The 27786-nt window shown below is 45.3% G+C and overlaps 1 protein-coding gene across 4 annotated transcripts in view; it reads right to left on the bottom strand.

Annotated features, from left to right (window-relative positions):
• Window positions 1-5335: 5335 nt before the first annotated feature.
• Window positions 5336-27786, bottom strand: part of TNFRSF14 (TNF receptor superfamily member 14) — a 38434-nt gene continuing 15983 nt past the window's right edge. For all 4 annotated transcript variants that reach the window (XM_060759056.2, XM_067472936.1, XM_067472935.1 and 1 more), the window contains 6 exons: window positions 24863-24988; window positions 20945-21103; window positions 14781-14871; window positions 11352-11539; window positions 9972-9988; window positions 5336-9749 (listed from right to left, as the gene is read on the bottom strand). In XM_060759056.2, the coding sequence (XP_060615039.2) occupies window positions 9615-9749; window positions 9972-9988; window positions 11352-11539; window positions 14781-14871; window positions 20945-21103; window positions 24863-24988 (716 nt within the window). In that variant the 3' untranslated portion in view covers window positions 5336-9614. The remainder of the gene's footprint in view (window positions 9750-9971; window positions 9989-11351; window positions 11540-14780; window positions 14872-20944; window positions 21104-24862; window positions 24989-27786) is intronic.

A 27786-nucleotide genomic window follows, 5' to 3' on the forward strand; every position in this document is an offset into this window, starting at 1 on the left:
TTTCAGCTTCCTTTTATTTTTTCTATTATTTATATATTTTATATGTATGTGTGTGTATGTGTGTGTGAGAGAGTGAGTGAGTGAGTGAATGTTGTTGTTTTTTTTATTAAAATAAATAATTAAAATAAAAATAATGCATTTTATTAAAATAAATAATAATAATAAAATTAAAACAACCAAAACATTGTATACCAATAAAAATTCAAAGTATTTTTGTGACGGCGCGAGTGGCGCCACCTATGTATAGAACTGTTAGTTGTAAGACTTAAACTGTTGTATCATGCTTCATCCCGCCCCCTTTTTACCTTGCTTGTGTACAGTTGTTGTATGGATTGGTTACTTATAGCTGTCAATCAGTACTGTTTGGCTCCCCGTCTTCCTGCAAGAGGGGAGAACTTCCCTTCTCTTCTTCATTCTGCCTTCAGAGGTCCTGCCAGATGGACGTGAGTAAGAGACCTGGCTCTCAAGGACCCTGATTGAAGTGACCTCTGAGCACCAGTCCTGAGGTGTTTTGACCCCTGGGACTCATGCGTTATGGCCACATCGTCCTGGACAATTATTGAGGAGACCCAGGCGCCTTCAAGCCGGTTCTTTTGGCTCCAGAGGAAGAAGATCCTGAGTCTTCAAGACATAGGCCATCTGAACTGGGGTTGTGGTTTGCTCCGGCATTCACAGCCATTGAGGAAAGAGGAAACTTGGAGAAAAGGCTTCTCAGCTTCTTCAAACCCCTTGGACCCAGGACTGATTGAGACTGTAACCTATGTTTTCCTTCGCCCCTCTAAAGTTTTCCAGCTCATTGCTTTGAAGAAATGACTTTGTGATCAATAAAACTCATTTTGAGCTATTTACATCGTTTTGGGTTTTTGGGAGTTCCACTTTCCTAAAGGAGGGCAAGAAGCAATCCCTTGGGGGGAAAGTGCCACGCCCATCCCTCTTTCATTAAGACTAATAGCCCCAAGCGCGACGCTACAATTTTCTAGCTCTGCCTTGGTCCTTTCACTCTTGGCTGCCACTTCCCGGCGGATGTCAGGCGGTGCAAGACCGTCAAACAGTGGAGATTCTCCAGTGGTGTCGGGCGCAGGCACCCTGTCTATTCCGCCTTGGTTAGACCACGCCTGGAATCGCCCAGTCTCCTTCTGTGTGCCCAGGAAGGGGGAGTCTCTCATTGGGTGTCCGCCATTGAGTGAGGTGCTGGGTGTGAGCCTGCCACTTTTGGACTCTCGCTTGCTGAGGTGTTCTAGCGAGTGCCTCTGTAGATCTTAGGAAACTATTTCTTGATTTAAGTGGTTGACATGCTGGCTGATACCCAAACGGGGGATGAGCTGGAGATGCCTCTGCCTTGGTCCTTTCACTATTGTCTGCTACTTCCCGGCGGATGTCAGGCAGAGCCTGGAAAAGGTTTATTTTAATGTTGAATTAGTCTGATAGGGCTGGGCGGTTTCGTTTCGTTAATTCATAATTCGTTAATAATTCGTTAATTTTTTCAATTACAAAACGATAACGAACCATTCTGGAGCAATTATTAAAAAAAACGAATTTTCAAAAACGTTTTGTAAATGCTTCGTATTTCGATATTGTATTCGTTTCATTATTGTTTTGAGGTCGTTTCGTTATTATTTCCGCATGTCTGGGCCAGTTTTATGGTTTAATTAGTGAAAAAAATATAATATCACACCAACAGTCAAGAACAGAGGGAGAGGGAAGCTTCAGAAGGTTTTGGAGGTTTTTTAGCATATTTCGCGGTCGCGCCCGCCATTAACGAATCGATTCGTTATTGTTTCGGAAATCGATTCGTTAATTTTTTACCATTTACGAAATTTTGTAAATATCGAACTTTTTAAAAGGAAAATTTTGTAATTATTTTAAATATCGAAACAAAAAAAACCCCAAATACAAATCGATTTTAGAAACAAATTTTTCCGTTGTTACCCAGGCCTATAGTCTGAGGCAGGGAAAGATACAAAAGTATCAAGCGGAAAGATTAAATGTTTCAAGTGCTTTACTAGGGGAATGATACAATGTAAGGAGAAGGGGAAAGCAAAAGAAAGCTGCAGGCATTCCTGGTTTTGAGCTGGCTGCTGGGGCACACTTCATCTGTTGGTCCCCAAAACTTGACCCAGGAACTGCGGAACTCTCCGCTGCGGCTCACACCAATGTGAAGGCGGGGCTCCCTGCCGCGCTCGGGCTCAGAATCACATTGTGTCCAATTCTGGGCACCACAATTCAAGAGAGATATTATTGACTCTAAACTGGAAAGTGTCCAAAGGAGAGTGACTAAAATGATCATGGGTCTGGAGAACAAGCCCTATGAGGAGCGGCTTAGGGAACTGGGCATGTTTAGCTTGAAGAAGAGGAGGCGGAGAGGGGATATGATAGCCATGGATAAATATGTGAGAGGAAGCCACAGGGAGGAGGAGGGAGCAAGCTTGTTTTCTGCTTCCTTGGAGACGAGGATGCAAGGGAACAATGGCTTCAAACTCCAAGAGAGGAGATTCCACCTGAACATGAGGAAGAACTTCCTGACTGTGAGAGCCGTTCAGCAGTGGAACTCTCTGCCCCGGAGGGAGTGTGGTGGAGGCTCCTTCTTTGGAAGCTTTTACACAGAGGCTGGATGGCCATCTGTCAGGGGTGCTTTGAATGCAATATTCCTGCTTCTTGGCAGAATGGGGTTGGATTGGATGATGGCCCACCAGGTCTCTTCCAACTCTAGGATTATAGAATCATAGAATCAAAGAGTTGGAGGAGACCTCCTGGGCCATCATCCAGTCCAACCCCATTCTGCCAAGAAGCAGGAATATTGCATTCAAATCACCCCTGACAGATGGCCATCCAGCCTCTATTGAAAAGCCTCCAAAGAAGGAGCCTCCACCACACTCCCTCCGGGGCAGAGAGTTCCACTGCTGAACGGCTCTCACAGTCAGGAAGTTCTTCCTTGTGTTCAGGTGGAATCTTCTCTCTTGTAGTTTGAAGCCATTGCTCCATTGCGTCCTAGTCTCCAAGGAAGCAGAAAACAAGCTTGCTCCCTCCTCCTCCACCCTGTGGCTTCCTCTCACAGATTTATACATGGCTCTCATCATGTCTCCTCTCAGCCTTCTCTTCTTCAGGCTAAACATGCCCAGCTCCTTAAGCCGCTCCTCATAGGGCTTGTTCTCCAGACCTTTTATCATTTGAGTCGCCCTCCTCTGGACACATTCCAGCTTGTCAATATCTCTCTTCAATTGTGGTGCCCAGAATTGGACACAATATTCCAGGTAAAGTGGTCTAACCAAAGATGTAATCCATCTATACCGTATCCTAATGTTGTCTTTCGTGCTACCCGTCCCCTGCCAGGCGTTGCTGTGGCCCAGCTTGGAGATCTGCCAAATCAAGGGATGAGAAAGTGCTGGTTTCCAATCTACGTCGGGCATTTCCGCTTGCAGGTCAACCAGGTTTCTTCTTGCTGTGCCTGGGTCAGTGTGGACGTGGAGAGGGTCTGGTTGGCCAACTGGCACAGGCCGCGTCTCCTCGTCCTTCTGGAGCCGTGGTCCTCAATGTTCCTAATGCTGCGGCCCCCTTAATGCCGTTCCTCGTGTTGTCGTGACCCCCCAACCACAATATTATTTCTGTTGGGACTTCATAACTGTACTTTTGCTGAAGTTATGAATCATAATGTAAATATCTGATAGGTAGGATGTATTTTCATTCACTGGACCAAATTTGGCACAAATACCCAATACGCCCACATTTTAATACTGGTGGGGTTGGGATTGATTTTGTCATTTGGGAGTTGTAGTTGCTGGGATTTATGGCTCATTTAAATTAAAAGAGCACTCTGAACTCCACCAATGATACAATTGAACCAGACTTGGCACACATAACTCTCATGACCAACAGAAAATATTAGAAGGGTTTGGTGGGTATTGACCTTGAGTTTGGAAGCTGTAGTTCACCTCCATCCAGGGAGCACTGTGAACTCAAACAATGATGGATCTGGACCAAACTTGGCACAAGCACTCAAAACGCCCAAATATAAACACAGGTGGAATTTGGGGGAAATAGACCTTGACATTTGGGAGTTGTAGTCACTGGGATTTATAGTTCACCTGCAATCAAAGAGCATTCTGAACTCCACCAATGATGGAATTGAACCCAACGTGGCACACAGAACTCCCATGACCAACAGAAAATAATAAAGGGTGTGATGGGCATTGACCTTGAGTTTGGGAGTTGTAGTTCACCTACATCCAGAGAGCACTGTGAACTCAAACAATGATGGATCTGGACCAAACCTGGCACAAATATTCTATTGTCCAAATGAGAACACTGGTGGAGTTTGAGGAAAATAGACCTTGACATGTAGGAGTTGGAGTTGCTGGAATTTATAGTTCACCTGCAATCAAAGAGCATTCTGAAGCCCACCAATGATACAATTCGGCCAAACTTCCTACACAGAACCCCCATGACCAACATAATATACTGCGTTTTCTGATGGTCTTTGGTGACCCCTCTGACACTCCCTCGCGACCCCCCAGGGGTCCCGACCCCCAGGTTGAGAAACACTGTTCTGGAGGGTCCTTCTTCCAGTCTAGGATACTGTTGCTGTCACGTGTCTATCATCCATCTATCTATCTCAATGGCTGGGTGGCTCTCTGTCAGTGTCATGATCTCTAGATCATGCCATACAACTGACACAAACCACATGGCCATGGGACATTGGGCCAAAAGGAAATGCAGGACAAACGGGACAGCCATAAAACTCAGCTGCCAAGGGTGAGGGGAGAACTGGGCTTTGATATGGGAGGGCTTTGATATGGTAATGGGACTAGGTGCCAAAGGTAAGGGAGGAAATGGGCCTTGAGATGGAAAGGCTTTGAAATGGTAAAGGCACCAGGATACCTGAGTGTATGATTTATGGCATGCTAGTTAGTACTATATAGAAGGCCTGTAGTTGAAGCTCTTGTATTCCGAACAATAAACGTGTTGATGTCTACTCCACTCGTGATTCTCTGTGTGATCCTTCATAGGAGATTCCTCCAGAGCCACACAGCGTGGAACTGAGACATTTGACAGTCAGGAGGGCTTGGGTGGTGTTTCCTTGCCCTGGTGAAGAAGGGGGTGGGACTGGGTGGAGTTCAGAATGCTCTTTGATTTGATCCCAGGAACTACAACTCCCAAGGTGACTTTCCAGGTCGGTGTCTCCTGATCTGGCCCTGAAATTAGCCTCCGCGTGCAAAGGTTCTTCTCAGGTCACCTCAGGTCCTGAACCTTTTCTCCCTCCTTAAGCCTGGGGGGGGGGGGGGGTCTAAGGCACTGGCTCAAGGAAGAGGGTCCCTCTTCCCAATAAACACAACTTGGGTAAACAAAGGTCACCACTTTATTAGTGTTCAGGTGGCATGAGGTTCAGATCCACCTGTCATCCCAAACCATCATCCCACCCCAAGCCCATCTGCCGGGTCATCCTGAGATGATACCGTGGAGACCCACATGAAACCACTTTGTGCCACCCTTGCCACTTGGCATTGCTTGACTCTGCCCTGAGCAACATGGATTTCGGGTAGGCCGCCCACCCCCGCTCCAGCATCACCATTCTAACAGGCTAAACCTGAAGGTTGCATCCAAGCCCACTTTGGCTATCAGCTGGGTTCCGTCCTTTTTCTATATGTCCCAACGATATGACCACACTGCCAGGTAGATTACCACGTGTTGGTTTGCAGTAAGCAATCCCACCACATCCCCCTGCATCCCAGCCAAGACAAATATCACGTGCCGTCTGGCCAAATATGTGATGAGCCAGAGCCAAAGATTGTACTTGTAGAGTCCCGAAACTAAAGGTACACATAGGTGGTGTTCATCTCCGTTTCTAAGCTGAAGAGCTGGAGTTGTCCATAGACACCTCCTAGGTCATGTGACCGGCATGACTGCGTGGAGCGCCATTACCTTTCCGCCGCAGTGGTACCACCTATTTCTCTACTCACATTTGCATGCTTTCGAACTGCAAGTGTTGTATGTCAGCCTGGGATTGTGTCTGATGTTCATGATGGGAATGGGGATGATGTCTGGGTCTCTCGGCGATGGGGATGAGGGCTTGCCTTGGCCCGAGCTGACTCCAGAAGATTCACAAGGTCACATTCCTGGGAGACGCCCTTCACAGTCTTTGTCAGAGGAACTGTCTGAAGACGATTTGTCAGGTGCAGAGCGATCCAATTTCTGTGGATCATGGCCCATCCATACTACACAGTTATAGGGCTTATTCCATTTTGATTGCACTGATTCCATGATACTGATTCCATGATATTACAAGGCTTTTGTAAACAGAGACAGAGAAAGATAATCCGTTCGTTTACAGGGAAAGAGGGAGAAGCCATTGTTATCTGGGTCTAAGGTCAAGAGAAATGCTTTCCTTTCAGTTCTGGGATCTGGGAAAGCTTTATATTGATTCACAGGAGTTGGCTCAATGTTGGAATTTCATGGCGGTCTTGCTTTCACGCATTCTTGGTTGTTACTCAGCTCCTGATTTGTGTATCGGATTTTTCATGCTGCCATAATTCATGGATTCTCATTCCTTATTTCATGGATTTTGGTATCTTGCTCCGCCTTGAAGTTCATGGATTATTCTTTGTTTTGGAACATTTTAACTGTTTTGCCTACACATATTCTTCAATAAACTGCTTGCTAATTTTACCAAGCTGGCGTGGCGTTTAAGGTCAGAGAGGGGTTCCTGTTCTTGTGTACAACAGCTAGGTTGGCAGAAACTGGGGCTAACAGAAGGAGCTCACCCCGTCCCGCAGATTCAAACTGCTGACCTTCTAGTCAGCAAGTTCTGCAGCTTAGCAGTCTAACCCGCCGCGCCACCACGGCCCAAAGGCACACCTATTAGGTAGGCTTTTCCAAGCTGACAGTGGCCTTTATATGGCTGTCCAATAAACCTAAACCAACTGCAGTGGTTGCCCCAATTCTGACTGACCTGTCCCCAAATTCCTCTTCATTCTGGAGCAAAGTGACCAATGGGGCGCCAAAGGGTTCTGTCCTGGTCCCAATACCATTCGACATCTTTACCGATGACTTAGATAACAGTAAAGCAGGAATGTATTGCCAAAGGCTTTCACGGCTGGAATTATTGGGGTGTTGTGTAGTTTCTGAGTCGAATGGCCATGTTCCAACAGCATTTTCTCCTGATGTTTTGCCTGCACCTGTGGTTGGCATCCCCTGAAGGTGCCAGCCACAGATGCAGGTGAAACATCACGAGGAAAGGCTCCCAAACCACACAACACCCTAAAGACGTGGAATAATTATCAAATCTGCGGACGACACCAAATTGGGAGAGACGGAGAAGACTCCCGAGGACAGGATCAGGGTCCCAAACTACCTCAACCGATTAGCTTAACAAAATGAATGTCAGTAGGTAGAAATGTACAGTATTACACTTTGACAGAATATCTATATATATATAAAATTATCGGATATAGGTAACATGTGGGTTGACAACAATACACGGGGAAAGCATCTAGGAGTCTAAGAAAGGCCACAAGCTGAACAAGAGTCAACGACGCGGCAGCTAATCAAGTCAATACCGAGCTAGGGAATATTGATAAGCTGGAATATGTGAAGAGAAGGGTGACTGGAATGGCGACAAATCTGGAAGACAGGCATTAGGTTGGAAATAGCAACCTTCCAAGCCTTCACTATCTGTTTGTAAATGTGTATAATTGTTCACCTATATTGTACGAGGGTTGAATGAAAAGTAATGCCTCCACCTTCGTTACTTGGGTTTGGATGGGAATATTTTAACAAATCAAATGCAGGAATAATCCTTGGAATGTGCTCTTTAACGACCACTATTCACTCTTCCACATAATCACCAGACAATTGGATACTTTTCTGCCAACGATGAACAAGCTTTCTGAAGCTGTCACGGAAGAAGTCGACACTCTGTTTCCGCAACCAGCGTCTCACAGTTCTCTCAACGTCTCCATCGGAAGCATAATGAGGTCCCCACAGATCTTCTTTCATTATTGGAACAGATGGAAGTCAGGCGGTGCTAAATCCAGACCGTATGGAGGATGCTGTATGGTGGTGAGATCCAGTCTCTGAAGTTTCAAGCCTGTGTGCTTTCATTTCAAGCGTCAGCATCCTGGGTCCCCATCGTGCACAGATCTTCCGATAGCCAAGCAAAGCAATAAAGTGACCCACACATTCTTACGAAATGCCAATTATGCTTGAAATTTCTGAGCAATATGACGATCGTCCTGAATCCATCTGTCAACCTTTTGCTTGTGAAACTCGGTGGTTGCTGTCACAGGACGTCCAGCTCTTTGTTTGTCACGCAAGTCAGATGTTCCCACCTCAATATCTTTAAACTTACTCGCCAAAGACACACAGTCCTCACATCAACACAATCCCCACAAAGAGCTTGCATTCTCTGAGGAATCTCCTTTGGGGTGACACACCTTCTGCTCTCAAGAATTCAATGTCTGCACGTTGCTTAAGTCGCATTGACCGACCATCTGCGCAGGGTTCCATACTTGGCACTTTAACAACACAACCGTTCAATGCTAAGGCTTCCTGCCAAAATGGAACTGTAGAGGAGAGTCTACTGAACAAGCCAGTAGACAACAAGCCAGTAGCCATCTGTTGAGGAGTTACGAAGGTGGAGGCATTACTTGTCATTCAACCCTCGTATGTACATTTTGGTTTGCCAGTTGGACTGTATCTCTTCGGTGTGGGAGGGGCTTCAGGCACAGGACTCCATTTTGTATTCCGTTTGCTTACCACCTCATTGGAGGTGGATGTGTTTGCCTCAGACCTCAGTGGAGGTGGGCGCATGTTGCAGTTAGGACTTTTAGACCATCCTCTGCTATGTAGTGGCATGCCTTTATCCTTGGCAGTTTAAAGACATGGTTCTTCAGTTTAACAGCTGAGTTACCTGTGTGCCATTACACGAATGCCTATGAGTTGACTTCTAACAAGGCCATGCTTTGTGGTTTTCAAAAGGTGGTCTCCGTTTTCAGGGAGATTCACGTTTGCCAAACGGATGTGACATCATGTTTACCTTTTCAATAAGGTTATGGCGCAGTTATTTCTGATGGGTTATGGCATTTCCAGTACAGGGAGCTGCGGATGTTCAGCTTGGAGAAGGTTGAGAGGAGATACGACACCCATGTTTCAATATTTGGGCGGATGTCATATTGAGGAGAGGCACACTGTTTTCTGCTGCTCAGGAGATGAGGACACCAGGCCACAGATTCAACCTCCAGGAGAAAAGATCCTACCAAAGTCTCAGGAGAAACTTCTGGGTGGCCGTAGATGTTCAAGACTTGGGGTGGTGGAGTCTCCTTCTCTGGAGCTCTTGAAACAGAGTGGCCATCAGTCAGGAGGGCTTGGGCTGTATTTTCCTGAATGGAAGACTGGGGTTGGGCTGGATGGCCCTCGGAGCCTCCTCTCTCCTCCAACTCTACTTTGTCCTCCCCTTTCTCACCTCCTTCACTCACTCGTCCGCTCCATTGTCCAGTTTTGGCCTGAGGAGAGAGGACGGCTACAAGGAACTCAGGGAAGGAGCTCGTTCGTGTTCCCCAGTGATGTTTCCAAATCCTCCGCTGTGGGGATGAGCCTTGACACGTGTTGACGATTTGTTTTTCTCAACCCAAAGCTTGGTCGACGGAAGGAAAGGTCCGATAGCTCGGTTCTCCGTGATTCGGAGAAGTCTCCTGCATCGGTATCACCATGACGTTCCTTTCTTGAACGGGGATGTAGTCTCCTTCCCGCTCTTCCTTCTAAAACAAAGCCAAGGAAAACAACGTCACGGCGAAGAACGGATGTCATTAGGAGTGGGGAATAAAGAGGAGTGCCCCACGTTCCTCCCATTCCCCCGCCCCAGCCTTCACTCTAACTTTAAAACTGTTTGCACCGCCTCGAATGGTGGCGCCAGAAAGACCCACGCTGGGGAACCCAGAGATTCCCATATTAATCAGATCCACCACCGGAAAGGCACTCACCTCTTCCTCAGCAGCACCTGGAAAAGACCAAAGACAGGGTTTTGTCAGAAATGTGCTTTATCTCTGACTCAAGTTGGCTTCCATATCAGATTCAAGGACAATTTGGAGGCTGCTTCTCTCTGCATAATAAACTAATACCATCCAGAGATCCACTTGGAGGACCCACAGTGGTGCAATGGGCTAAACCCTTGTGCTGCTGAACTGCTGACCTGAAGGTTGGCTAAACTGCTGACCTGAAGGTGACTGAACTGGTGACCTGAATGTGGCTGAACTGCTGACCTTATTATTTATTTTATTTATTTCGAGGTTTTATGTACCGACCCTCTCACCTTCACTGACCTAAAGGTTGGCTGAAATGCTGACCCAAAGGTGGCTGAACTGCTGACTTGAAGGCTGATTGAACCGGTGACCTGAAGGTTGGCTGAACTGCTGACCTGAATGTTGGCTGAACTGGTGCCCTGAAGGTTGGCTGAACTGCTGACCTGAAGGCTGATTGAACCGGTGGCCTGACGGTTGGCTGAACCAGTGGCCTGAAGGCTGATTGAACCGGTGACCTGAAGGTTGGCTGAACTGCTGACCTGAACGTTGGCTGAACTGGTGCCCTGAAGGTTGGCTGAACTGGCGACCTGAAGGTTTGCTGAACTGCTGACCTGAAAGTTGGCTGAACTGCTGACCTGTAGGCTGACTGAACTGCTGACCTGAAGACTGGCTGAATTGCTGATCTAATGGTCAGCAATTTGATCCACAAGACGGGGTGAGCTTCCATTTGTCACCTCCAGTTCCTGCCAACCCAGCAGTTCGACAATATGTAACATGTGAGTAGATAAATAGGTATCACTTTGGTGGGAAATAGCAAAGAGACACCCTGAGCAATCTTGTGGGTCAGACAATCAGGAGATGACAATGGCTTGAAAATGGAGGCAAGCTCTTCCTCCAGAAGCCGGAAATGGAAAAGGAGAAGCCTCTGCCTTTGTTTGTGTTTGCGTGTGTCCCATTGTTTATCATTGTAAAGGCATTGCTTGTTTGTTTTTAATGGGAGTTGAACAGGAAGAGTTGTCTATGGACAAGAAGGCTTCTTGGCGTGGAAGATGGAGCCACAGCACCCCCTCTGGCCGGAGCCGAGCACAGCCTCCAGGTGCCGGAGACGGAAAAGGACGGGAAGCCTTTGCCTCTGTGTGTGTTTTGTCTGTCCTTGTTGACTGTACAACGGCATTGAATGTGTGCCGTCTATGTGTTCTATAATCTGCCCTGAGTCCCCTTGGGAAGACAGAGCGAAATATAAATAATAAGCCATATTATTATTATTATTATTATTATTATTATTATTATTATCCTTATGGCTGGAGGTGGGGATGCCGGGGACGTGTTTGGCACGCCTACCTTTTTTGGTGGATTGCTGTCCTCTGCGGTAAATCATGCCAAGAGGTGAAGCAACCAAAAGGAGAAAACCCGCAATCAGAAGGGGATACAACGGCGCCCGGCTCCTCTTGCCCGGCTTTGGGCGTCCACACACCGCGTCCAAAGAGGCGCTGCCGGAGCGGACTTCGACCAAGCCTTCCTTACTGCAACTGGAGTGAAAAGGAAAAGGAAAGGAGGGCCCACGAAGGGATGCATCAGCCACTCTCACAAATTCACTCTGAAGAAAAAAACACAACCTGTGTGAACATTCCTATGCATTGCATTATTAATATTAATGGTAAAGGTAAAAGGTTTCCCCTTGACATTAAGACTAGTTGTGGTGCTCATCTCCATTTCTAAGCCAAAGAGCCGGCGTTGTCCGTAGACACCTCCAAGGTCACGTGGCCTGCATGGCCACATAGCGCACCGTTACCTTCCCGCAGAAGCAGTACCTATTGATCTACTCGCATTTACACGTTTTCCAACTACCAGGTTGACAGAAGCTGGGGCTATCAGCGGGAGCTCACTCCGCTCCCTGAATTTGAACCACTGACCTTTCAGTCAGCAAGTTCAGCAGTTTAGCGGTTTAATCTGCTGCTCCATCATAATACCTATAATAGATAGGGTATTATTATAATAGAGTGGATATTAGTATTACATTATTAGAATAAATAGGTTATAATACATTATTATTATTATTATTGATAGGATATTAGTATTACATTATTAGAATAAATAGGTTATAACAGATTATAATACATCATTATTATGATTATAGATAGGATATTATTATTATATTATTAGAATAGATTATAATAAATTATCATTATAGATAGCATATTATTATTACATTATTAGACTAGATAGGTTATAACAGATTATTACACTATTATGATTATAGATATGATATTATTATTACGTTATTAGAACAGATAATTTATAACAGATTATAATACATCATCATTATGATTATAGATAGGATATTATTATTATTATATTAGAATAGATAGGTTATAATAGATTATAATACGTTATTAATAGGATATAATTATTATTAGAATAGATAGATTAGAATAGATTCTTATTATTAATATTATAGATAGGATACTATTATATTATAATATAATTAATAATATTACAAGATTATAAATAATATATTTGTGACGATGTGTAAGTTTTATTTCTTTGGTTATGTGTAGTTTGGACAGTGGTTTAGAGATGGTAAGTATTTATTTATTTATTTATTATTTATTTATTTACTGCACTTGTAGACCGCCGTTCTCAGCCCTGGGGCGACTCACGGCGGTGTACAACATGTAAAATCAGGTACAATTTACAACATAAGCAATATCAAAAACAACATTAAACAGCATCACTATCAATAATACAATTACACTAAGTCATTCGCGACATCTCATCGTTGAATCACAATCCAAATCTCATTATCCATGTTCCGTTCCAATCGTCATTGCCAATTGTTGTAGCATTTACTCAAACGCCTTCTCAAACAACCACGTCTTTAGTCTCTTGCAGAATGTCATAAGGGAGGGCGCCAGTCTGATGTCCACAGGGAGGGTGTTCCACAGCCGGGGGGCCACCACCGAGAAGGCCCTCTCCCTCGTCCCCGCCAGGCGTGCCTGTGAGGCAGGCAGGATCGAGAGAAGGGCCTCCCCAGACGATCTCAAAGTCCTCGTGGGCTCATAGGCCGAGATGCGGTCAGACAGGTATTTTGGGCCGGAACCGTTTAGGGCTTTGTAGGCCAACACCAGCACCTCGAATTGGGCCCGGTAGCAGATCGGCAGCCAGTGGAGCTGGGACAACAAGGGCGTTGTGTGCTCCCTGCATCCCGCTCCTGTTAGTAACATGGCTGCCGCGCGCTGGACTAGCTGGAGCTTCTGAGCCATCTTCAAGGGCAGCCCCACGTAGAGAGCGTTGCGGTAGTCAAGGCGGGATGGGACCAGAGCGTGTACTACCGTGGCCAAGTCAGACTTCCCGAGGTACGGGCGCAGTATGGGAGATTATGTTTTGTGGGAGAGGGTGGCTTGGCGTTAGCTGAGTTGCCATAGCAACAGGGGCGGAGCCAACTGCCTCTTCAGGAGGCAGCTGCGTTTTAAAAAGTTAGTCAGTGGCCGGAGAGCTACTGAGAGAACACTGAGTCTCTGGGTGGAGATTCAGGGAATGTAGTTGTAAGCCGGTGAGCTACAGGAAGGGCCTGATTTCTCAAGTGGGAGAAACAGGGAATTAGTGTGGCCGGAAAGCTACTGAGAGAACACTGAGTCTCTGGGTGGAGATTCAGGGAATGTAGTTGTAAGCCGGTGAGCTACAGGAAGGGCCTGATTTCTCAAGTGGGAGAAACAGGGAATTGGTGTGGCTGGAAAGCTACTGAGAGAACACTGAGTCTCAGGGTGGAGATTCAGGGAATGTAGTTGTAAGCCGGTGAGCTACAGGAAGGGCCTGATTTCTCAAGTGGGGGAAACAGGGAATTAGTGTGGCCGGAAAGCTACTGAGAAAACACTGAGTCTCTGGGTGGAGATTCAGGGAATGTAGTTGTAAGCCGGTGAGCTACAGGAAGGGCCTGATTTCTCAAGTGGGAAAAACAGGGAATTAGTGTGGCCGGAAAGCTACTGAGAGAACACTGAGTCTCTGGGTGGAGATTCAGGGAATGTGTCTGTAGCCAGTGTGCTATAGGGAATTCTGTGAAAATAAGCCTTTTAGCTTAGTTGTTATATTAGGGCAGTTGTCCAGAAGGGTTACATCTGCTTAAAGAAACTTCTTGAAGACTGTGCCTGAGATTACTCATGAAACATTACTATTGTAACCATCAAGATTTGTGCCTCTTTTGAAGAAACAGTTAAACTTATTACACTGCTGTTAAAATAAACTTGTTACTGTCTTCCTCAAGCCTTGCCTGATACAGTTTCTGCTAAGTTGAACAGCCTGCAATAGTAAAGTCAAGCCAGGAAAGTAAACGCTACGCTATCCACTGAATAAAACCTTCTGTCGTTAACAGTTCCTTTATAAGATAGCTCCTAGGCTGATATTGATCGTTGCCCGGCTTCCCTCACAGATTAGGTGGCAGTGGGTGTTTTACCACTCGCACCTTCACATTTGGTGGCATTCGGTGGCATTAATACGGTCTTCTTTACAATTGGTGGCAGCAGTTTAACGACCCCTTCACAATATTATTATTAATATATTATTAAAGAATTCCCTCCGTGTCGTGACGATCACAAAGCAGGATGTAGTTTTACAGGGTTCCTTAGACTTCTCTGCCAAAGAGTGCCTAAGCTTCACCAAACTACAACTTTCAGGATTCCACGGCACAGAGCCATGGCAGTTGAAGTGGTCTCAAACTGTCTTCCTTCTACTGTGCAGACGCACCCGGAGACAGAGAGAGAGGCAGGCACTTACTCCTTCCAAGGCTCGCAGGAGGAAGACATCTCCATTTCTGAGAAAGTTCCCAGTGGGCAACGTACAAACTTGGTATCGTTGGTTTCTGTGCCTGAAAAAGAATGGAGATTGACTTAATATCAAAGATGTTTTGGCCAAGACCCCCAAATGAAGTCTTAACATAATTACCAGGGCAATGCCTTATATACGAGGGTTGAATGAAAAGTAATGCCTCCACCTTTGTAACTCCTCAACAGAGGGCAGTACTGGTATGCAGCAGGTACTGGCTTGTTCAGTAGACCCTCCTCTACAGTTCCATTTTGGTGGGAAGCCTTAACATTGAACAGTTGTGTTGTTAAAGTGAAAAGTAATGCCTCCACCTTTGTAACTCCTCAACAGATGGCAGTACTGGTATGCGGTAGGTACTGGCTTGTTCAGTAGACTCTCCTCTACAGTTCCATTTTGGCAGGAAGCCTTAGCATTGAACGGTTGTGTTGTTAAAGTGAAAAGTAATGCCTCCACCTTCGTAACTCCTCAACAGATGGCAGTACTGGTATGCAGCAGGTACTGGCTTGTTCAGTAGACTCTCCTCTACAGTTCCATTTTGGCAGGAAGCCTTAGCATTGAACGGTTGTGTTGTTAAAGTGAAAAGTAATGCCTCCACCTTTGTAACTCCTCAACAGATGGCAGTACTGGTATGCGGTAGGTACTGGCTTGTTCAGTAGACTCTCCTCTACAGTTCCATTTTGGCAGGAAGCCTTAGCATTGAACGGTTGTGTTGTTAAAGTGAAAAGTAATGCCTCCACCTTTGTAACTCCTCAACAGATGGCAGTACTGGTATGCGGCAGGTACTGGCTTGCTCAGTAGACTCTCCTCTACAGTTCCATTTTGGCAGGAAGCCTTAGCATTGAACGGTTGTGTTGTTAAAGCGAAAAGTAATGCCTCCACCTTCGTAACTCCTCAACAGATGGCAGTACTGGGATGCAGCAGGTACTGGCTTGTTCAGTAGACTATCCTCTACAGTTCCATTTTGGTGGGAAGCCTTAGCATTGAACAGTTGTGTTGTTAAAGTGTGAAATATGGAACCCTAAGCAGATGGTCGGTAAATGCGATTTAAGCGACGTGCAGTCATTGAATTCCTGACAGCAGAAAGTGTCTTTAAACTTTCTCGCCCAACGATGCACAGTCCTCACATCAACACAACCACCATAAACAACTTGCATTCTCTGAGGAATCTCCTTTGGGGTGACACCTTCTGCTGTCAAGAATTCAATGACAGCACATTGCTTAAGTCGCATTGACTGACCATCTGTGCAGGGTTCCATACTTCGCACTTTAACAACACAACCATTCAATGTTAAGGCTTCCTGCCAAAATGGAACTGTAGGGGAGAGTCTACTGAACAAGCCAGTACCTGCCGCATACCCGTACTGCCATCTGATGAGGAGTTACAAAGGTGGAGGCATTACTTTTCACTTTAACAACACAACCGTTCAATACTAAGGCTTCCTGCCAAAATGGAACTATAGAGGAGAGTCTACTGAACAAGCCAGTACCTGCCGCATTCCAGTACTGCCATCTGTTGAGGAGTTACAAAGGTGGAGGCATTACTTTTCACTTTAACAACACAACCGTTCAATACTAAGGCTTCCTGCCAAAATGGAACTATAGAGGAGAGTCTACTGAACAAGCCAGTACCTGCCGCATTCCAGTACTGCCATCTGTTGAGGAGTTACAAAGGTGGAGGCATTACTTTTCACTTTAACAACACAACCGTTCAATACTAAGGCTTCCTGCCAAAATGGAACTGTAGAGAAGAGTCTACTGAACAAGCTAGTACCTGCCGCATTCCAGTACTGCCATCTGTTGAGGAGTTACGAAGGGGGAGGCATTACTTTTCACTTTAACAACACAACCGTTCAATACTAAGGCTTCCCGCCAAAATGGAACTGTAGAGAAGAGTCTACTGAACAAGCCAGTACCTGCCGCATCCCAGTACTGCCATCTGTTGAGGAGTTACGAAGGGGGAGGCATTACTTTTCATTCAACCCTCATATATGCTAATCATAATGAAAGTGAAAATATGTAAGTGGGGTGTCCACTTACACAGACATGCTCCGGCCTCCACAAACAGCTCTAGCTTCCACTACTCATTAGTCACCAATGGCCTCCCTCCAATGACACTGCAGGTGATCGCGAGCGCCATGAACATGTCCACGAGCCCTGCCAATGTCCTCCGCAAACACCACACTGCCCACCACCCAAGGGAAGGCTTTCCAATGGGGACCATTTCATCCTGGATGTTATGTGTTTCCTCCACCACAGACATCCCAGTGTTTCTGACTCTCTCCATTGCTGTGGAATTTGCATGACCCCGCCCACTGCTTCTCCCTTAACCCTTTCCTACTCTTTTCTATGACGCACAGCAAACAGAGAGGAATTGATCCGCAACTAAACGTAAGGGGCGGGGGGGGCTGGTTGGGGAGAATTCACCATGATTTATAGGAGTTGTAGTTCCTGGGATGCATAGTTCACCTGCAATCAATGAGCACTCTGAACTCCACCAAAGATGGAATTGGACCAAACCTGGCACACGGACCCCCCATGACCAACAAAGCATACTGGAGGTCTTTGGAAGGATTTATAGGAGTTGTAGTTCACCTACATCCAGAGCGCACCATGAATCCAAACAACGATGGATCTGGACCAAACTCGGCATGCATACCCAACATATGCCCAAATTTGAATACTGGTGTGTTCTGAGGGAAATTAGCCTGGACATTTTGGAGTTGTAGGTTATGGGATTTATAGTTCACCTGCAATCAATGAGCACTCCGAACTCCACCAGAGATGGCACTGGACCAAACTTGGCACACAGAGACCTCATGACCAACAAAAATACTGGAGGTCTTCACCTTGATTTGGGAGAGTTATAGTTCACCTACATCCAGAGAGCACTGCGAACCAAAACACGAATGGATCTGGATCAAACTTGGCACACATACCTGATATGTCGAAATGTGATTACTGGATGGGTTTGGGGGGAACTGACCCTCCTTTCTGGGAGTTGTAGTTCACCCACAACCACAGAAACAATGACCTCCTCCGATGATGGTCCTGGACCAAACTTGGCACAGAGAGCCCCCATGACTAACTCAACCTACTGGAGGGTTTGATGGGACTGACTCACCATAGTGGGAGTTGTAGTTCACCCACAACCACAGAAACAATGACCTCCTCCGATGATGGTCCTGGACCAAACTTGGCACAGAGAGCCCCCATGACTAACTCAACCTACTGGAGGGTTTGATGGGACTGACTCACCATAGTGGGAGTTGTAGTTCACCCACAACCACAGAAACAATGACCTCCACCAATGATGGTCCTGGACCAAACTTGGCACAGAGAGCCCCCATGACTAACTCAACCTACTGGAGGGTTTGATGGGACTGACTCACCATAGTGGGAGTTGTAGTTCACCCACAACCACAGAAACAATGACCTCCACCAATGATGGTCCTGGACCAAACTTGGCACAGAGAGCCCCCATGACTAACTCAACCTACTGGAGGGTTTGATGGGACTGACTCACCATAGTGGGAGTTGTAGTTCACCCACAACCACAGAAACAATGACCTCCTCCGATGATGGTCCTGGACCAAACTTGGCACAGAGAGCCCCCATGACTAACTCAACCTACTGGAGGGTTTGATGGGACTGACTCACCATAGTGGGAGTTGTAGTTCACCCACAACCACAGAAACAATGACCTCCACCAATGATGGTCCTGGACCAAACTTGGCACAGAGAGCCCCCATGACTAACTCAACCTACTGGAGGGTTTGATGGGACTGACTCACCATAGTGGGAGTTGTAGTTCACCCACAACCACAGAAACAATGACCTCCACCAATGATGGTCCTGGACCAAACTTGGCACAGAGAGCCCCCATGACTAACTCAACCTACTGGAGGGTTTGATGGGACTGACTCACCATAGTGGGAGTTGTAGTTCACCCACAACCACAGAAACAATGACCTCCACCAATGATGGTCCTGGACCAAACTTGGCACAGAGAGCCCCCATGACTAACTCAACCTACTGGAGGGTTTGATGGGACTGACTCACCATAGTGGGAGTTGTAGTTCACCCACAACCACAGAAACAATGACCTCCTCCGATGATGGTCCTGGACCAAACTTGGCACAGAGAGCCCCCATGACTAACTCAACCTACTGGAGGGTTTGATGGGACTGACTCACCATAGTGGGAGTTGTAGTTCACCCACAACCACAGAAACAATGACCTCCACCAATGATGGTCCTGGACCAAACTTGGCACAGAGAGCCCCCATGACTAACTCAACCTACTGGAGGGTTTGATGGGACTGACTCACCATAGTGGGAGTTGTAGTTCACCCACAACCACAGAAACAATGACCTCCACCAATGATGGTCCTGGACCAAACTTGGCACAGAGAGCCCCCATGACTAACTCAACCTACTGGAGGGTTTGATGGGACTGACTCACCATAGTGGGAGTTGTAGTTCACCCACAACCACAGAAACAATGACCTCCACCAATGATGGTCCTGGACCAAACTTGGCACAGAGAGCCCCCATGACTAACTCAACCTACTGGAGGGTTTGATGGGACTGACTCACCATAGTGGGAGTTGTAGTTCACCCACAACCACAGAAACAATGACCTCCTCCGATGATGGTCCTGGACCAAACTTGGCACAGAGAGCCCCCATGACTAACTCAACCTACTGGAGGGTTTGATGGGACTGACTCACCATAGTGGGAGTTGTAGTTCACCCACAACCACAGAAACAATGACCTCCACCAATGATGGTCCTGGACCAAACTTGGCACAGAGAGCCCCCATGACTAACTCAACCTACTGGAGGGTTTGATGGGACTGACTCACCATAGTGGGAGTTGTAGTTCACCCACAACCACAGAAACAATGACCTCCACCAATGATGGTCCTGGACCAAACTTGGCACAGAGAGCCCCCATGACTAACTCAACCTACTGGAGGGTTTGATGGGACTGACTCACCATAGTGGGAGTTGTAGTTCACCCACAACCACAGAAACAATGACCTCCACCAATGATGGTCCTGGACCAAACTTGGCACAGAGAGCCCCCATGACTAACTCAACCTACTGGAGGGTTTGATGGGACTGACTCACCATAGTGGGAGTTGTAGTTCACCCACAACCACAGAAACAATGACCTCCACCAATGATGGTCCTGGACCAAACTTGGCACAGAGAGCCCCCATGACTAACTCAACCTACTGGAGGGTTTGATGGGACTGACTCACCATAGTGGGAGTTGTAGTTCACCCACAACCACAGAAACAATGACCTCCACCAATGATGGTCCTGGACCAAACTTGGCACAGAGAGCCCCCATGACTAACTCAACCTACTGGAGGGTTTGATGGGACTGACTCACCATAGTGGGAGTTGTAGTTCACCCACAACCACAGAAACAATGACCTCCACCAATGATGGTCCTGGACCAAACTTGGCACAGAGAGCCCCCATGACTAACTCAACCTACTGGAGGGTTTGATGGGACTGACTCACCATAGTGGGAGTTGTAGTTCACCCACAACCACAGAAACAATGACCTCCTCCGATGATGGTCCTGGACCAAACTTGGCACAGAGAGCCCCCATGACTAACTCAACCTACTGGAGGGTTTGATGGGACTGACTCACCATAGTGGGAGTTGTAGTTCACCCACAACCACAGAAACAATGACCTCCACCAATGATGGTCCTGGACCAAACTTGGCACAGAGAGCCCCCATGACTAACTCAACCTACTGGAGGGTTTGATGGGACTGACTCACCATAGTGGGAGTTGTAGTTCACCCACAACCACAGAAACAATGACCTCCACCAATGATGGTCCTGGACCAAACTTGGCACAGAGAGCCCCCATGACTAACTCAACCTACTGGAGGGCTTGATGGGACTGACTCACCATAGTGGGAGTTGTAGTTCACCCACAACCAAAGAAACAATGACCTCCACCGATGATAGTCCTGGACCAAACTTGGCACAGAGAGCCCCCATGACTAACTCAACCTATTAGAAGGGTTTGATGGGACTGACTCACCATAGTGGGAGTTGTAGTTCACCCACAACCAAAGCATTTGTCTTACCTTCCTGTATCACCATATAACCAGGTGGGGAGACAGTATGTTGGGTGCATATCTCACAGGGCTTCTCATTCATTGGGTGGCTGCAGAAGTAACCTGGGACGCAGGTACAGACAGTGTTCTTGGTGTACGTGCATTCCTCTTTAACTTTCAGGTGAGCTCCTGAAGGACACAAAACAAATAACAACACAGACTTGAAACGACAATCACAGAGTCATAGAGTTGGAAGAGACCTCATGGGTCATCTAGTCCAACCCCATCCTGGCAAGAAGCAGGAAAATCGCATTCAAAGCACTCTTTGCTTTACGCTGACGACATGGTGATTATGGCAACATCTCCAGCGGGACTAAGAAGATCCCTGGCAAAATTCAATTTGTACTGCATTCAAAGCACACCCCCCCCCCCCCACAGATGGACATCCAGCCTCTGTTTCAAAGCCTCCACTACAGTCCATGGCAGAGAGTTCCACTGCTGAACAGCTCTCACAGTTCCTCATGTTCAGGTGGAATCTCCTTCCCTGTAGTTTGAACCTATCGTTTGGTGTCCTAGTCTTCAGGGCAGCAGAAACACGGGATCTAGGCACGAGACTCCGATTGATGCAGGCCAAAATCCCACTGGCGTTTTTAGCGGCCGCATAACATTCCCGGCTCATGTCCCCCTTCCTCCCCACGAGGACCCCAAGGTCTTTTTCACCCGTGTAATAAGAAATCCCATGTGCAGATTTGATAAATGTGGAGGCGCTCTTGATCATGTTTTAAGGCTTTGTACGGTTTTTATATTTTTATATCATACTAGCCGTCCCCTGTCACGCGTTGCTGTGTATATGTGTTTTGTGTGTGTGTATACGTATGCATTTGTGTATATATTTGTGTACATATGTGTGTTTGTGTATATGTGGTTTTGCGCATGCATTGTAATGTTTTTTGGCTTTTCAAGTCTCTTCTGCTGTGTTTTCCAGTAATTTTTTTATGAGTGATGGTCATTCGTTGGCCTGAGAGGGGTCTTGTGTCCAAATTGGGGTGTCCATTCGTCCAGTGGTTTTTGAGTTCTGTTATTCCCACAGACGAACACGACATTTTCATTTATATCGATGCTATTATTGTTTTAATGGAACTTTATGATTGTTTTTATTTATTATAAGTGTGAGTGTTGAGGCTCAGCGTCTTGGCAGTGAAACTACTACCGGTTGTAGGAGAAGGAGGAGTGATGCTGAGTCAGAACTGGATCAGCATCAGCATCAGCATATTCGAGATATTATTTTGGCACCGAGCGACACGGAAGATTTTGCAGGGTTTGGACCCGAGGATTTGGAGGAATTGGATTACCGGGGAGTAAAGCGGGTTGCCAGTGAGTCTGGTAGTGATGAAGAAACTATGAGTAAACGGCTATGAGTTATGGCATCGAATTGCTGCCATTTTGTGAACCGCTCCGAGTCACCTCTGGGCTGAGAGAGGCGGGATATAAATACAGTAAATAAATAAATAAATCTATATAAATAAAAATATCATGTTCGTTTGTGGGATTAACAGAACTCAAAAACCACTGGACGAATGGACACCCCAATTTGGACAGAAGACAGCAATCAGGCCAATGAGTGACCGTCACTCATTAAAAAATACTGGAAAACACAGCAGAAGAGACTTAAAAAGCAAAATAAAAATAAATAAAATTTAATAATAATAATATTAATAATATAATAATAATAATAATTAGAAATCCAGCACTGCAAAGCTAGGCTACTGTTCCTGAGCATGCGCAGAGGGTCATAGAAATATAATAATAACAATAATAACAATAATAGCATGAAATAATAATAATAGAATAATAATAGAATCTATATAAATAAAAATGTAATGTTAGTTTGTGGGATTAACATAACTCAAAAACCACTGGGCGAATTGACACCAAGTTTGGACACAAGACAGCAATCAGGTAGGCCTGGGTAACAACGGAAAAATTTGTTTCTAAAATCGATTCGTTTTTTGGGGTTTTTTGCGTTTTGTTATTTAAAATAATTACAAAATTTTCCTTTTAAAAAGTTCGATATTTACGAAATTTCTTAAATGTGAAAAAAATTACAAAACATTAATGAATCGATTTCCGAAACAATAACGAATCGATTCGTTAATGGCGGACGCGACCGCGAAATACGCTAAAAAACCTCCAAAACCTTCTGAAGCTTCCCTCTCCCTCTGTTGTTGACTGTTGGTGTGATATTATAATTTTTTTTCACTAATTAAACAAAAAACAACCATAAAACTTGCCCCAGACATGCGGAAATAATAACGAAACGACCTCAAAACAATAACGAAACGAATACAATAACGAAATACGAAGCATTTACAAAACGTATTTAAAAATTTGTTTTTTAAAAAAATTGCTCCAGAATGGTTCGTTATCGTTTTGTAATTAAAAAAATTAACAAATTATTAACGAATTACGAATTAACGAAACGAAACTGCCCAGCCCTACAATCAGGCCAACGAGTGACCATCACTCATAAAAACACTGAAAAACACAACAAAAGAGACTTTAAAAGCCAAAATGCCTAAAATTGCATTACAACGCATGCACAATACCACATATCTACACAAACTCACATATATACACATATACTCAAACATATACACATATATACACACACAAAACACATATACACATACCGGGCTACAGCAACACGTGGTAGGGGACAGCTAGTAAGTAATAAATATGTGGGTAAGAATGGAAGAAGAATGAATGAGTAGAGCTAATAGTTTTGGAGACACCAATTCTAAAAGACCAAGGCCAGTAATGACTAAACCTGTTTGCTGGACTGCAATTAAAACCTGCTAATGGGAACTGAAAAGCAAACTGTGATAATTACTGTGACGATGATTATTTTAAATAAGGAAATGTTTACAACATTCCTGGACCATGTTCACCTTCCTCCCCACGAGGATTCCAAGATCTTTTTCACCCATATAATAAGAAATTCAATGTTGCAAATTTGATAAATGTGGATATAGTATGATATGTGGGTATGAATGGAAGAATGGAAGATGAATGAATGAGTAGAGCTAATAATTTTGGAGACATCAATTCTGAAAGGCCAAGGCCAGGAATGACTAATCCTGTTTGCTGGACTGCAATTAAAACCTGCTGATGAGAACTGAAAAGTAAACTGTGATAAGAAGTGTGACAATGATTATTTTACGTTAAGGAAATGTTTACAACACTCCTTATGTTAAGAAGGAAGTCAACACAAGCCTTGCGTTTGTCAACACTAATCAAGAAGAATCCAAATCTGGCCAGGAAAGTGAGTTGAAGTCAACATATTCCAGGATGGAAAACATCTATCATTAATTTACAACTTTGGGATGACATCAACAGAATATTCCTATAAAAGACTCAATCTAATAATTCTCAAATTGTGGCAGACCTGAGGAGTCTGTTCCACCCGCCATGCTCTACTCCATGGGAAGGACAGAGATGGTGTATTCAGAGAGTGTCAGATATGCTCTGGGCTTCTTTCTCAAGGGAAAAGGAAGAAGTGCGCTTTGGGAGTCTTGGAGTTTGTGTAGGGAGTCGGGTTCTGTTGTATGGAAAACAGAGAGCTGGTCCTTGGCGTTGTGGTTGGGGAAAGGATGCATTTTGGAGTTTTGAAGTTACGGAAATTTTGGAACTACGCATTGGGAGACTGCGGGGAAGCAGGGTGCTTCTCCAAGGAGGAAGAAAAACATATGGGAATATTTGGATGCATGATTGACAATAATAGCTCATGTGATACCATTCCCTTCCAAGACTATATTCCGGACTTGGCATAATAAACAGTCAGAATAGAAGAAACAGTTAAGCAGAGTGACAGAAAGCACTGTCTCTATTGATATAGAATAGGTCGAGTTCCGAGTCACATCCATACGTTGCTCTCTTTCCTGTATTTACCTGGATCACAGGGTAGGCATTGAAAGCACTCCGCCAGTCCATTTGGGTGGTCGGTATATGTACCCTCTGAACACGGGACACATCTTGTACTTGAACTGGAGGTACAGGGCTTTGCGACTCTGCTTCCTGCAAGAAAGACATCCAAACAGATGGTTTGTGCGATGGTTGCTTTCATTCAGGGTGATTTCTAAACTGGCTGACGTTTCTGTGGGAGCTTATGGTGAAGACGTTGGGAGCAATTCCCTTATGCTGGAATGAGATGATGATGATGATAATAATAATAATAATAATAATATTGTGAAAATATTAGAAAGTTCACCGAAAATGCAATGAAACAATGGAAAACTGAGTTGTTTGTGGGCAACGAAAGCTATGAGACTGTTAACATCAAGAGAGGAATTTTAATAATAATAATAATAATAATAATAATAATAATATTGTGAAAATATTAGAAAGTTCACTGAAAATGCAATGAAACAATGGAAAACTGAGTTGTTTGTGGGCAATGAAAGCTATGGAACTGTTAACATCAAGAGAGGAATTTTAATAATAATATGAAAATATTAGAAAGTTAGGTTCTGGTGGGTTTTTTCGGGCTGTAGAGCCATGTTCTAGTGGCATTTCTCCTGACGTTTCGCCTGCATTTATGGCAAGCATCCTCAGAGGTAGAGCTCACTCCCTCTGAGGATGCTTGCCATAGATGCAGGCGAAACGTCAGGAGAAATGCCACTAGAACATGGCTCTATAGCCCGAAAAAACCCACCAGAACCTAGTGATTCCAGCCATGAAAGTCTTCGACAATATATTAGAAAGTTCATCGAAAATGCAATGAAACAATGGAAAACTGAGTTGTTCGTGAGCAACGAAAGCTATGGGACTGTTAACATCAAGAGAGGAATTTTAATAATAATAATAATAATAATAATAATAATAATAATAATATTGTGAAAATATTAGAAAGTTCACTGAAAATGCAATGAAACAATAGAAAACTGACTTGTTTGTGGGCAACGAAAGCTATGGAACTGTGAACATCAAGAGAGGAATTTTCCAGGGCGACTCACTGTCACCACTGCTGTTCATCATTGCATTGATCCCCCCCCCACTCTGGGTCCCCCCCCCAGAGGGGGGGTTGAGAAGGGCGGGGTAAAAATGCTGTAAATAAATGATCCCACTGTCAGTAATTCTACATAAAACAAACCTGGACTACCAAACAGCAAGAAATTCATCATTGTTGTACATGGATGATCTAAAGCTTTACGGAAAATCAGAAACAGAAATCGAGTCCCTGACCAACACAGCCAGAATCTTCGGCACTGACGTCCGTATGGAGTTCGGCCTAGACAAATGTGCCACAGTGGCATTAAAGAAAGGGAACATTACCCACAGCGAGGGCATGGAGATACCATAAAGTGCAATCAGCCTGAAGCCTATACATATCTGGGCATACTAGAGTTGGACAATATCAAGCATGGGCAAGTGAAAAAGGTGGCCAGCAAAGAATATGTCCAAAGAGTCAGAAAGGTTTTGAAGAGCTAATTAAATGTTGGAAATACAATCAAGGCTCTCAACCCCTGGGCCATCCCCGTCATCAGAGACACGGCTGGGATTGTGAACTGGACACAAGCAGAGATGGCTGATTTGCACAGAAAAACAAGGAAACTGATGACCATCCACTCCTCATGACACTTGCGTAGTGATGTCGACAGACTTGACCTGCCCAGAAAATCAGGAGGAAGAGAGGAGAGGGATTCTGCCAGGGAAACAGACGGGAGAAGAAGAAGGAGAGAAACACGGACTGGCAGATGATGGGAAAGGCACTCAAGAACCAACATGGAGGGAAGTCAAGAGTAGAAAACTGCTTCAAGTGCAAAAGACAAAGAGGGAATGTCATAAAAACACAATCCAGAGCAGAAGAGAAAACTGGCCAAAGAAGGCTCTCTCTCCATGGACAGTTCCTGGGAAAAATTGAGAGCCAAACTGACAAAGAAAAACATGGCTCTGGCTCACAAATGGGACTTGGAAAAAGGAGACAAAGGAGGGCCTGATTCTGGCAGCCCAAGAACAAGCCATTAGAAATAATGTCATCAAAGCCAGAACTGAAAAGTCGACAACAGATCCCAAATGTAGACTCTGCAAGGAAGCAGGTGAAACAATAGATCACATCCTGAGCTGCTGCAAGAAGACATGCAGACAGACTCCAAGCAGAGGCACAACACCCTTGCTCAGGTGATTCATTGGAACTTGTGTCACAAACACCATCTGCCTGACACAAAGAAGTGCTGGGATCACGAGCCAGAAAAAGTTACACTAAATGAACCCGTCAAGGTACTCTGGGACTTCCGGATTCAGAGTTTTGGAGCACAAGACTCCTGACCTCACTATTGTGTTAAAAAACAAAGTATGGATCGTCGATACTGTAATCCCAGGTGAGAGCAGGATTGCAGAGAAACAACTGGAAAGGATGACACGATATGAGGATTTAAAGATCGAACTGCAAAGAGTCTGGCACAAGCCAGTCAAGGGGGTCCCAGTGGTGATGGGCACACAGGGGGCAGTGCCTCAAGACCTTGGCCTGCACTTAAACACAATTGGCACTGACAAAATTACCATCTGCCAGCTGCAAAAGGCCACTTTACTGGGATCTGCACGCATTATTTGCTGATACATCACACAGTCCTAGACACTTGGGAAGGGTCCGACGTGTGATCCGATACAACACCCAGCAGAGTGATCTTGTCTGCTGTGGACTCACCTTGTTATGTTTCTTCTTCTAACAACAACAACAACAAAAACAAAAACAACAACAACATACTTTATTTATATTCCGCTCTCTCTCCCCAAGGGGACCCAGGGTGGATGACAGAACACATATACAGCAAACCTTCAATGCTGTTACACAATTAACAAGGACAGACAATACA

The sequence above is a fragment of the Anolis sagrei genome, chromosome 13 (assembly GCF_037176765.1).
Source record: "Anolis sagrei isolate rAnoSag1 chromosome 13, rAnoSag1.mat, whole genome shotgun sequence".
NCBI classification, from domain to species: domain Eukaryota; kingdom Metazoa; phylum Chordata; class Lepidosauria; order Squamata; family Dactyloidae; genus Anolis; species Anolis sagrei.